Raw genomic sequence first — 12834 nt, forward strand, 5'->3', positions numbered from 1 at the left:
TTTTTTTGAGTTTAATGCAGATTACAGCCCTGTTTCTTATTCCCCTGTACTGCTATAGGAAAGATTGACCACAAATGTTAGCTATCCATATGAGGAAGATCATTTCTGAATGCCTGTTCATCTAGCTATGGCTGTATAATTAAAAAGGTGGTTGATTGGCAATAAAACCTGGTTACACTATTAAGAACTGTGGTGAACGGCTGTCTCTGTTGCTGGGACACTTGCTGTTGCTAAAATGAAGAATGATGCAAGAGGCACAGGCCAATGAGTTGGCTAGGATCAGAAGCTAAACAGCCTAGTTGAAATAAATGTCTCATTTGTATACTGTGCATTTTTCCATTTGGCTTTATACTTGTATAAAGGTTGCATTGTGTACCTTCAATGTGTTATAACTCTTATTTCAGGCAACCTTTGAATATATTATACTCGTCCAAAAAGCAACAAAAATCAAGTGATTCCAATGGTGAAGTGACGGAAGAGGCTGAAGCTTTGATTATAAAACCATCTCAGAGGAGCTCTGAGGCATCTTTATCCAAGGTGTTATATAAAACTTTTGGACCATATTTTCTCATGAGCTTCCTGTTTAAAGCAGCACATGATCTCTTGATGTTTGCAGGCCCAGAAATTTTGAAGTAAGACCTGTTTACTTTATTATTGAATTAAAAGTAAGCAGACAGGTTTCTGAGTACGCTGATATTTCAGTCAGTTACCAAACTGTTTTGCCTGTAGCTGGATCAGTCAGGTGCAGCTATCATCCAAATTATCATGCACACAGATTACTTTGATCAGTTGGTTTTCAAATTATAACATCATGTATCAAATGTTTGATGTTATTTGGTTCCCTTCCACCATGAAGAAAGCATGGCAAAAGCATAATCAACAATTGCAAGAGAGTGTTTTTGTTTCTTACTAGTGATGACTGTGGAAATCAGAAGTCTAAAGATTTTTATAACCACAAGTCACAGCATGTGTTGCAACACTGGGCTAAAGCAGTAGGAGAGATTGTATTACTTTGAGGTGAGAAGTAGTAAAACTCTAAGTAACTGCATGTTTGCTGGAGGAAATATAAGACTTTTCACTCAGGGAATGCTGTACATAAAAGATGTGAAGTTTCTGTACATTGTTAGCAGTGAGTACTAGTATAAAATTGCGTCCTGTTGCTGAGAAGTTAGCTTAAGTGTTTCATTTAAATCTTGTGCTTTGGGTGCTTGCACGGCCCACAGAATGTTTGGAATAATCGTATTGTAACCTTGAAACTTCCTTTTGAGTTGCATAAGTCAAAAATGCTAATTCCTCTCTCCACAGATTGCTAATCAACTTCGTAAATAACAAAAGCGCCCCAAACTGGCAAGGCTACTTTTATACAGGGTTGCTGTTTGTTTGTGCATGTCTTCAGACATTGATTCTTCATCAGTATTTTCATATTTGTTTTGTAACTGGAATGAGGCTCAAAACAGCTATTGTTGGTGTAATCTATCGAAAGGTAAGTGCTTCCTTTCAGTATATAAGTATACCTTCAGTGATTTTGTGAGTGCACTGTTTAAGTCTGAGTAACTCAAGTAGTTTGGAATCAGCCCAGCAGAATCTCTTAACTCTTAATAGAAGTAAAAGAGTATCTGACTTATAAATACAAAGATTGGAAATGAAGTAATTTTGAGATTAATTAGTTGAAGTTCTGGTGCCCTTTTCTTCCCACTGGCAAAGAAGTCTTGTCACATTTAAACTGGGGGTGAAACTGCTTCAACTTGTGCAAAAATTAATATACATTCATATTCTATGATTCTGTGATTTACACCTTCATCTGTGAATTAACAGACAGCACTACCTCATCTTACCTCTTACATCAGTAAGCTGGAACGTTTTAGAAGGCTCTGGATTGGGTGCTCTGTGAGAAAAATGTATGACAAGAAGCGAAGGTTCCACTTTTTAGAGTTAAAAAGGGAAGCAAGCAACCTTTCTGCCCCTACAAGCAATAAAAACACCAACCAACCCAAACCACAAATACCTGCTTGCTATTTTTAATTCAACCCAAATGCTTCCATCAACTTGTATTAGATATGCAGAGTAGAATATGAAGCATGAAAGGAATTGCTTGTAATTATAAAGTTAGTTGCTTTGTAAAGCATTTATGATTTAGAGGAGGAGAAGCAAATAAGTAGACCTTTTTTCATGATATGTTATTTATTTATTTATTTATTTAATTCTTTATTTTAAAAATATGCACCCAGGCTCTTGTTATCACAAATTCTGCCAGAAAGACTTCTACTGTGGGTGAAATTGTGAATCTAATGTCTGTGGATGCTCAGAGATTCATGGACTTGGCTACATATATAAACATGATCTGGTCTGCGCCTCTTCAGGTGATACTAGCACTGTACTTATTGTGGCAGGTGAGCATTGTTTTTCTTGTTTCCTGCATGACTGCAGAGAGCTGTTGCTCAGGCCAGTGGAGCATTTAAAGCAAAATAGAGCAAATGCTGTTCAGAAAACTTTCAGAGCTAGTTTTGTCACTGTCAATAAGTGTTTGACTCAACATCTTAAATACTTATTGAAAACTGTTTTTTTACAATCAGATGGTTTTTCTCTTCAGAATTTAGGACCTTCTGTACTGGCAGGTGTTGCTGTCATGATTCTTCTTGTTCCCGTGAATGCTGTGATGGCAATGAAAACAAAAACATATCAGGTAAGAAGCTTCTGTGTATGTGACAATGATTTTAAGAAACGTATACTACTGTGACTTGTTTCTACAAATTTACTACGTGCTTTCTGGTAAAAACTTCATTACTGAGTTAAATACGTTTCCCTCAACTGTTGGTAATTTATTTGAATGAAACCTTTTAGCTCTAGGTGTTCAGTGTAATATCCTGCAGCATTTGGTTCCTACACGGGACAAGTAGGAGTACACAGCCATGCTGTCATGGGTAATAGCTGCCTAGGATAACAGTCTCGGTGGAAGCCTGCAAACTGTGCTGGGTGCTGAGTCAGAACATCGATTCAGGTTTTGCTCAGCCCTTGTTAAAATATTTTCTTCGAAGATATTATTCTCCCTAATGTTCTGTCGTCTTACTGCTGAATAGAAAGCTTTTTGATTAGTACACCGTGAGAAGGCCATTGATAGTGCTGAAAATAAAGCAAAAACAAGTTTGGGCTGAGGTTAGATGCAAAGTAGATTTTCAGTTGTGTGAATAATTCTTTTAATTGATGTAAAGCATTGCAGTGATTCTGCGTACTTGCTTGTTAAGATTGTGTCTCAGATTTCTTGCTTGGAAGTTCGTAAGCTTTTGATGATTATGAGGCAAATTTCATCATTGCAAAATAAAAGTTAAAAACTTTGTGGTTCTGCCAAGTACTGTGCCTTGCTAATTATTCATTGCGCTGTTGTTTTCAGGTGGCACAGATGAAGAGCAAAGACAACAGAATTAAGCTGATGAATGAAATTCTTAATGGGATTAAAGTTCTAAAACTTTATGCTTGGGAATTAGCCTTCAGAGAAAAGGTATTGGAGATCAGACAGAAAGAGCTCAAAGTCCTAAAAAAATCTGCTTACCTTGCTGCAGTGGGTACCTTCACTTGGGTTTGCGCTCCTTTTTTGGTAAGTGAAACAAATTTTGTATGTCTATTCTCCTCTTTTTGATCATGTTTTCCAAAACAGCGTTTGAGAACTTTTTTTTTTTAATGAATGGGAAAGTAGGAATTACCTCTGCAGTAGTGGGAAACTGAACTCTTTCGTCTTCAGTTCCCTGTGTAAAGGCATTTCTGTTTTACTTGGATGTTAATAACATCCATGTTGAATGCATCTAGAAGTTGATGATGATTATTTAAAAATAAAAACCTCTTGCCTTCCCTTACTATTTTTACTGCTGTACTCAAGGGACCTAAGACTAAAAGTACTGTCAGATTAAGAAGATTACTACGTGCACAGCACCCTCCAGGTGGTAGTTGTGGCTGACAGCAGAGTAAAACTTCCTTATTTCACTATGTTTCTGGAAGCAGCAGGTCCTTGGTCAAATGGGCAAGAAGCGTCCTCTGGCCTGGGTTCTCCCCACATCTATTTAAGAACAATGTGGAGAGGTAAAGCTATTGCATAGTCTTGGACTGCATTAAATTCTTCTTATTAAAAAATATTCTTGGTATGTGAAACATCTCTGCTGTGTTTGTGGTTAGCTTACATTCAAACTAATGAACGGGAGAGAGGAGTGAGATCACATCAAAATTGCCTCAAACACTATTAGAACAACGGGGCATTGCTCTTCTGCATCGAGGCAAATAGAAGCCATTACTACATTAGGATAAAATATGTACTGTTCCAGTTGAAGATGTTTAAATGTACTTTCCAGTCTCAAATTCCTTCCCTTCAAGCATTTAGTGTTTACATTATTTTCTGGGCATGATGAAAGGCAGAAGAAGCAGTGTCCTGGTTAGGAAACATAAGCTGCATTCTTTAGCAAATGCTTTCCTATAACAAGTCTGAGATGGTTTTAATATAAATATATTATTAAACGAAGTTTCTAAATAAAACTGTACAGGTGGACTCCTTCATGCTGTTCCGCAGAATCTGGGAAAACAAATTCCCCTAATGAGCAGCTTTGTTTCAGTACATGTTGTGTGTTGTGGCAATAGGCCTGAACCTCAAGGGTTTGCCACTGTTGCAAGGCTGCTGTTTTAATGTGCTGTTTCCCAGATCTTTATCCGTGATAAGTGTTCTCCTATAAACTTCTGATTAAAGAATTACGCGCATGCCTACTTGAAAGCACTTTTGAAATGCAAAATACTTTCTCTTCTGCTTCTCCTGTTTCAATGGCCAGGGCTCTTCACCACATTGTTTAATAATGCTGTCAGGAAACTATTCATTGTGCAGTACCTCCCATAGTGCTGTCTGTGCTGATAAAGTTCTATTTCAGACTAGTTGCTGACAACACAGGAGTGCGGACATGCTGCTTCTGAAGTTATTCTTTGGCTCCTGTCGTGTTTTTGATCTCTGTGGGAAGGCTTTCTCGCTGGGATATGATTGTCCAAACTTAGGACTGTACAAACAAACTACTGTGCCAGGCGCAGCTGAGTCAGCCACCATAAGATGGACAAGGCTTGTCTTCACAGCAGTCAGATTTTAAACATAAATTAGCTAATTAGTTCATGCCTTGTAGGAGGGAGGTCACCAGTGGTTAAACAACCTTGTTTTGCTGTGTCAGTTTCTTGTTATATACAGAGGTATGAGTGTTGTTGTCATGAAAGAAAACAGAGTAAGAGGAATAGGCATATTGTGATTAGGGAGGATTGTGCTGTTTTTCTTTGGCTTAACTTAGTTTGCTTTAGTTTTATTATAATTTCATCAACATAATTTTGAAGAACGTATTTATGTGTGGCTTTTATTTGTATATCTTGATAATAATGGTTTATTGTCATTTTCTTGTTCAGAATGAAAGTTAAGTTTTTCTGTTGTGAACTGTTTAGGTAATGTAAGTCTTGCAACGCAGTAACATTTAAAAATTCTTAGAAAATCTATCCATGTTAAAGAGGGCTGCACTTTGCTATCTAGGGTTGTGGTGGTCCCTACAGAATATAAAATGGGCTAGCACTGGCATATTTCCAACTTTTCAGCCCATGTACATTACTCATCTGGGATCTGTGATTGATTTAGAAGTGAAGGAGAGCAGACACAAAGGCTAGCCTAGCAATCGTTCCTTTCCTTCTCTTCTCAGGTAGTGCAACCACAGGTAGCCTGGGACATTTATGGCTTCCCCCCTCACTGTGTGCAGAAAATGAACACTGGACTCCTTCTCAGAACTTTTCCAAGAGGCACCATCAACTTTTTTTTTTTTCCCCCCCCAACAATATATTTAAATCAAATGTTTGTTTTGGGAGGTGTTTGCCGGAGTTCAGAGTTTATCAGAATGTTGCTCTTTGATTTTAGACCTCTGGCTTAAAAAAGGTGTTGCTCTAATCGTAACCATTATGCCTTGTGTTTCAGGTTGCCTTGTCCACATTTGCTGTGTATGTCAAAATGGATGAGAACAATATCCTGGATGCTCAGAAGGCATTTGTATCCCTAGCTTTATTCAACATTCTCAGGTTTCCACTGAACATACTTCCTATGGTTATCAGCAGCATAGTAGAAGTAAGATTTCATTTCATTGATGGGCTTTTCTGTGTCACTGGTTGGAAAGACTATAGTTGTGTGCTCAAATAACATTTGCTGGTGAAATTCAGTCACCTCAAAATAAATTTTGCATTTCCTCTATATTGAATGCTGTACAGGCAAAGTTATCAACCTTGGGTGTGGTGGATGAGCGTACCCAAAATCACTCATATTTCTTGTGACTAGAAAATACAAACTTGACTACTCAGGAAGCTACAGGGTGGTTTTTTAAGAAGAGGGACTAGGAGTAGTAATGATGTAATATATACATACTGTAAAATACTGTTCTTAAATATAGTATCAGAATATAAAGTAGTTTTGTATCTCTTTCTAATGTAGGCTAGTGTCTCCTTGAAGCGCCTTCGGGTGTTCCTGTCTCATGAAGAATTAGATCCAGACAGCATAATCAGGGGTCCCATTACAAATGGTGAGTTTCTTTTGCTATTGAAAAAGAACTTGTCCAAATTTCTGGTGGCTTTGCAGTGTCTCTTTTGTTTTCTGTAACAAATATACTGCACTTTGCTGGATTTCACCAATTAATTTCAGCCAGTAAGCAGAGAAGGGATGTTATAAAAATGAAAGTTGTATTGAGTTTCTGTCATGTTCTCAGGTGCTATTTCTCTCCCCAGCCTCTGTGTCCAAGATACAGAATGATTGCATCCAGACACAATTGAAGTGACTTGTACACCCGAAACTGTCTAACTCATTTGAAAGTTAAGAGGTTGATAATTAACTGTCCCAGAACAGAGTGTTTTGGAGAAAAGGAATTGTAAACCATTTCAATGCCTTTAAAAGAGGATGTATAAGTCCCACTTCTGGCATGTGCCTCCGCTTCATTTTGTGCAAGAAACATCACTGTGAGCTTTGCTGTATCTAGCACATATATTTAGCTGCTCTGGTTATATACAGCTGTTCAGCAGGTAAATGAGCTTGAAGGAAGACTTACTGAGTAGCCAACGCCCTTTATCTTGCAAGCAAAGCTTGACTTAACTGTATCAGTTATTCCTAAATGATTTTTCTACTTCCTTTTTACAAACACAATGAAATCTGTGTCACTTCCTCTCATGTGGTTAGCTGAGCACTGTGTCAATTCAGTCACTTGATTCTCCTGTACTTTGTTTCTTTGTTTTTTTTTCTTCCATCTTCCTTCGGGGAATATCTCCTCCCCTTTCTCAGCTGATGACCGTGAATACTTCACTCACAAATCTTTAGTGGATTCTTAAAGCAATTTTGTCCATAACGGTTTGTAATTGTGTTCACTCAGATGTATATTTAGGTTAAGTATTTATTGTCTAATTGATTGTATTAGATATAATATATTTGCAGTTGTTACTGTGAAAACTGATAGATACCACTACCAGGCAACATTTTGGACCCTCTGGACTTGCTCTAAAGAGACAGGGAGGAAAAAGAAAAAAGTTTCCCAGAGGGGTTGTGGATGAGAAGTCGGTCTCTAGAAGGCCAGGCTGAACCTGTCTGAGCAAGCTGTTGTAGTGGAAGCAGTTGCTGCCCATGGTACAGAGATTTAAACTAGATGATCATTAAAGTTCCATCCAACCCAAATCATTCTGGGATTCTCTCAACAATGCTTTTGGTCAAAATTAGTTGGTATTTCATCTCCCTTGTTATTTTTGTGGTAACTTAACTTTCCATGTGGAAGGATCGGTTCAGCTGATGTTTTTCCTTAAAGCTCAGCTCATATTGAGGCTGCTAGCTTCTTGAACTGACTTAGCAGTGGGGTTTCTGGGTAAAAAGAGAGATGGTTGAATCTTTTATAGTTGATGTTCACATACCTCCTGGTTATTGAAGAAATGTAACTTCAGAACTTCTGATGAGGTTATGCTAATTATTCTTATGTTTATTATTCTGCTTTGAACGGAACACAAGCTTTTGGTAGGCAGTGGGTTTTTGTTCTGCTACAGAAGTAGCTACGTACATTTACTTTGGTGTGCTTGAATTTTCTTCTGTGGCTTAATCTAAAACATACAGTTTTGCATTCACATTTGTGAAGAATCATATTTTCTGTTCATCAGCTGAAGGAAGCATTGTTGTAAAGAACGCAACATTTAGCTGGTCCAAAACAGACCCTCCTGCACTGAATAGGTAAGCATTGGTACCCTTTGTTCTACTTGGTTGTTTTTCTGCATCATAAATTATCTGTATTTAGATTAGAAAGTCTATATGCATAAGACTTTGTTTTCTTAAAGGAACAGGAAAACAAATATATGCTTATACTTGCATAATTTAAAAAAAAAAAAGAGTAGCAAAAGGTTTAATGGAGGGGGGAAGCCTCAGAGATTTTAAGCTCTTGCTACAGGCTGCAGATGGGGATGAGCTCCATCTAGAGGATGCAGTTAGGTTGTTTCCTCATCCCATGTCCTTTACATTTGCACTATGTGCCATGTCTTCCCTATGCTCTGTACCCTTCCTTAATTTTGGCTGCTCTTTCTTGGGTCTTAAATTGCACTGTCCTTTGGGACATGGATGCTGTTTGAGGAGCAATGATTTGTATTACATTTCTGCTAACAGAACATTTAAGAGAAAAATTGGAAGTGACTTTTTTTCTTTCTGGCTGATTACACATGAAGATGCTATTTCCTATCTAAAAGAAAAGCTGTGTGCTTTCTGAAAGAAAGGTTGTATTTTCAAATGGTTTAAGTTCTTGTGCTGTGTCAGCATTTGCAGTGTGAGTTCGTGTTTCATCTGACTTTATATGGACTGTTCAGTAGATTGTTTAACAACTGGGATATGCCAGCAAGTGAGGCTGAATTGTGTGCACTTCATTTCAGCATTAACTTCACCGTTCCTGAAGGTTCCCTGATAGCTGTTGTTGGTCAAGTTGGCTGTGGAAAGTCTTCATTGCTGTCTGCATTACTGGGGGAGATGGACAAAAAGGAAGGCTACGTGGTTGTCAAGGTGTGTGACGTGTCTGACAAATTGCTCGGCTATTTGTGAGTATTGCCTGAGTGATTCCAAATTTGCAAGTGAAATGAAGAAGACAGCCTTTCAGATGAACAACATGTGGCCCAATTTCCTGGCAAGCCAAATTTAACACTCTGCTAAGGATTAACTTCTAAATTTGTCAATTTCAGGGTTAGCCAAATAGACAGAATAGTGGAAGTCTCAAAGATAAATTCTGTTGAGTCTTGTTGGCAGCCAGGTATGGGGGAAAGAGACCCTATTACATGTACTCCAGGATGAGGAGGAGCAACATTAAGTCATACCTTCTTAGACATCAGAAAGTTGCAAGGGGAAAGGGTATGCCTATCCCCCTATACAGAGATATCCAAACATGGGAGAAGCTGCTGTTTAATTTAAGAACAAAACAAATCTGTTGCATTTGAAAAAAATAAAATAAAAAAATTTCTTGTTTGATCACCTCCAAAATTGTTCTGGAAAAACCAAAGAAAGAGCTGAGCAACTGATTATTAGTGCCAAGAGAAGGTAGAACTGTGCTTCAAAACGAATTATTTTGTAGCAGCCAAGTCTTTCCCTTTGAAGTGACATTCTTACATAAGAGCAACTTCCCCTACTTTTAGCAGAAATCTCTTGGCGGGGATGCATTTGTTAAACACTCTTACATTCCCTATTAAATTGTCTTACAGTGAACATACTTTATGGCTAGATGAAAGAGCAAAGCTGTAATGACTTTCAACATCCAGTAATTGTGTAAATATTCTCTAAACAAATGTTTCTTCTGAGTTTATGTTAGGGAGTCATGTTTTGTTTGAAGTCTTTTATTTTCCACCAATACACTTTGTCACATTCACTCGCAGAGAGGAGTAAAAGAATAACATATTTTAGGAGGTGCTACCCCAAGTGCACACATTTGTCTGTGTCATTCCAAAGTGACCGTAGGCTGTTTGTGAAATACATAGCACTGCCAGCCTCACAAGGCCCTGCTGTGCTTTGACTTTGTGAGCAGTCTTTTTGTCTTAACTACTGAATAAGGAACTTTAATTTTTTTGCAGGGCTCGATTGCTTATGTTCCTCAGCAAGCCTGGATCCAAAATGCAACTTTAGAAGATAATATTATCTTTGGAAGAGAGATGAATGAGAGCCGGTACAAGCGTGTTATTGAGGCTTGTGCACTTTTGCCTGATTTAGAGATTCTTCCTATGGGAGACAGAACAGAAATAGGAGAAAAGGTATTTAAATACCCACTCTAACACTGCTATTACTTGTAGATAAGGCCATATGACTTCTATTCTACTTGGTAATAAAGTTATGTTGAGTTGAAAACACTCAGAGTAGAAATCCTCTGGAATAAGAGGCAAATTTGAACAGTATGTATTTTCTTTAACACTCAAAGGGGGGAAATGTTTTCTCAATTACGAGTGCAAAAGCATTTTAAAAAAAGCCTGTTTTTAAAAAACAGTTCTGAGTTGCCATGGTCACAGAGCATAAACATTTGTGGAAATAAGAAAAGAAACTTCTAAATACTTCAGGGGGAGTGTGTGTAGGAGAATTTGTTCAGGTTTTCTTTTTGGCTTTTGGTTGCAGAAATGTATGCAGTGTGATATTTAGAAACTTGCCTAAATGTTAGAGTGCTCTGGTTTACAAGCAGTACCAAGTGTCCCTTAAACACACAGCCAGCCGTGTGTGTAGGTACCTGCTTGGCATTCTGCTAAGCTGATGCCCTCCAGAGGAGAGGAAGGGATATACAGAGATGTGTGCTCTGCCTGATGGCTAGTTTTAGATGGGGTATAGCTGCCAATTGTCAGCCTCAAGTCCAGATTCAGGTAAGTGTGCAGCTTTATTTTCCTTACAAGAAATTTGTCTGGTCAGAAGGCCAAACAAAATTGTAGGGTGTGCCTGCTCAGAGTTTGTTTATTACACTGGGGGAACACTGTAGAAATGAGGCTGAGAGGAAAATTAGCCTCTGAATCCACGGAATTAGGTATGTCTTGGAAGATTAGTAAACAATACTTTTTTTGGTTACTAGCCCCTCATTGACAGATACATGTTAATAGATTTCCTTCTAAGGGGATTTTGGCTGTAGTTGTTCATGCTGTAGTAGTGAATAACTTGTAATAAATATCTTGTTTATTCAGTGCTGAAACTTTTTCTGGTTTGCATAAATCTACCATGGCTTTTCTATTTCACAAGCACTATGCTTCTTTCACTACTGCAAGGAATCATCTTTTAGGAGTAAATAAAGGATATTTTCTTATTTTCCCCAGGGTGTGAATTTGTCTGGAGGACAGAAGCAGCGAGTTAGTCTTGCTCGAGCAGTCTACTGTAATGCAGATACCTATTTATTTGATGATCCTTTGTCAGCTGTTGATGCTCACGTCGGGAAACATATTTTTGAAAAAGTTATTGGACCAAAAGGAATCTTGAAAAATAAAGTACGTAATGATGTAATAACTTGTCTTTGGGGAACAATTTGTTTTTCTTTGCTGATTTCAAATGATTCCAAGTTGCACAGATTTCACCTCCAGACCTTTGCTTTAAACATGAAAAAAATAGAAGGATTCTTCTGAGATTTTTTTAATTTATTTTTTATTTTTTTAGAAATCCTAAACTACTTAGTTTTTGTAATAAGAAATACTTTGGTTTCTCTAATTCGAAATTCTGGGAAGGAAAAGTCAAAAGACAAGGACAGTTGTTTCCTTTGAAATGTTGCATGCCTGTCCATAATTTTTACTGTATTATACGCAGAATTAAAGCTGTGAGAACAGGAGCTTAATCATCGTATTTGCTAGTTTGAGATGTTAGAATATTTTTTTTTCTTTTGCTGTTTAGACACGGGTTTTAGTAACCCATGCAGTGAACTATCTGCCTCAAATGGATACAATTCTGGTAATGACTGATGGAGAAATTTCTGAGATGGGCTCCTACCAGGAGCTGCTGAAGCAAGATGGAGCTTTTGCAGAATTCCTTCGTACTTACGCTAATGCTGAACAAAACATGGAGAGCAGTGGTAAGCTTCCAAGTAAATCCTGTTTTGAATAAACTGATATATGACATGTTAAGGGATTCCTGTTGAAGGAAAGATATTAGTTGTATTGGTTATAACTGCTATTTCTCTTAATACAGCTGCAGTTTTTGAGGGCACTGGAGATTGTGAGGTTAAACGCACATTCTTTCTCTTAAAACTTAGCAAAATATGAAACACTCCTGTAGTGGAGTAGATCTCACTGAGATAAAAATTAAAATGGCTAAGAGATCCACTGAGAGTCAGCTGGGGTTTTTACACCTTTCCCTCTGCTTCTTTAAGCAAGTAACTTCTTTGGAAAGCTGCATCTATAATTAAACTACCGCTTTGCATTAAAAAAGCACCTACATTTGTCTTGCTTTTAGTAGTTGTTCCATTCTCTGGCTTTTAGCGTGGGTGATTTGCTGATGACACTAGTAGTCCAGCCAGTTGGGTTTGTGTGGATTCATAGCTGTGCCATGGACTGCTCTGGTCACACCTTCCCCTTCCAGACTGGGAGCTGTTGCTGCAAAACCTCTTGTTTTGGCTGTAGGTTGGTTACTTTACAACTACCTGTCTTATGACTGTTTTCCCTGTATTTCTCATACAAACTGATTACAGTAGCAGATGCAGACTTGTGTTTTAAGGGGCTTGGAGCCAGGAGTTTTGCTGTTGGGTTTTTTGTTGTTGTTCCTAAGTGGCTTCTTCATAACTTCAGTTTGTTCTTGCAAAGCTTGGAGCTATTTTTAGTGTGTTTGTGGGGAGGAATAGTAAAACT

At 37.9% G+C, this 12834-nt stretch overlaps 1 protein-coding gene across 2 annotated transcripts in view; it reads left to right on the forward strand.

Annotated features, from left to right (window-relative positions):
* The first annotated feature begins 366 nt into the window (after positions 1–366).
* The window catches only part of ABCC1 (ATP binding cassette subfamily C member 1), a 28236-nt gene continuing 15768 nt past the window's right edge, over positions 367–12834 (forward strand). For both annotated transcript variants that reach the window (XM_010719470.3, XM_010719471.3), the window contains exons 1-12: positions 367–632; positions 1306–1483; positions 2229–2390; positions 2591–2683; positions 3389–3592; positions 5969–6115; positions 6476–6563; positions 8170–8239; positions 8926–9052; positions 10108–10284; positions 11320–11487; positions 11885–12062. In XM_010719470.3, the coding sequence (XP_010717772.1) occupies positions 382–632; positions 1306–1483; positions 2229–2390; positions 2591–2683; positions 3389–3592; positions 5969–6115; positions 6476–6563; positions 8170–8239; positions 8926–9052; positions 10108–10284; positions 11320–11487; positions 11885–12062 (1843 nt within the window). In that variant the 5' untranslated portion in view covers positions 367–381. The remainder of the gene's footprint in view (positions 633–1305; positions 1484–2228; positions 2391–2590; positions 2684–3388; positions 3593–5968; positions 6116–6475; positions 6564–8169; positions 8240–8925; positions 9053–10107; positions 10285–11319; positions 11488–11884; positions 12063–12834) is intronic.

This window comes from Meleagris gallopavo, chromosome 16, assembly GCF_000146605.3.
Source record: "Meleagris gallopavo isolate NT-WF06-2002-E0010 breed Aviagen turkey brand Nicholas breeding stock chromosome 16, Turkey_5.1, whole genome shotgun sequence".
Lineage (NCBI taxonomy): Eukaryota > Metazoa > Chordata > Aves > Galliformes > Phasianidae > Meleagris > Meleagris gallopavo.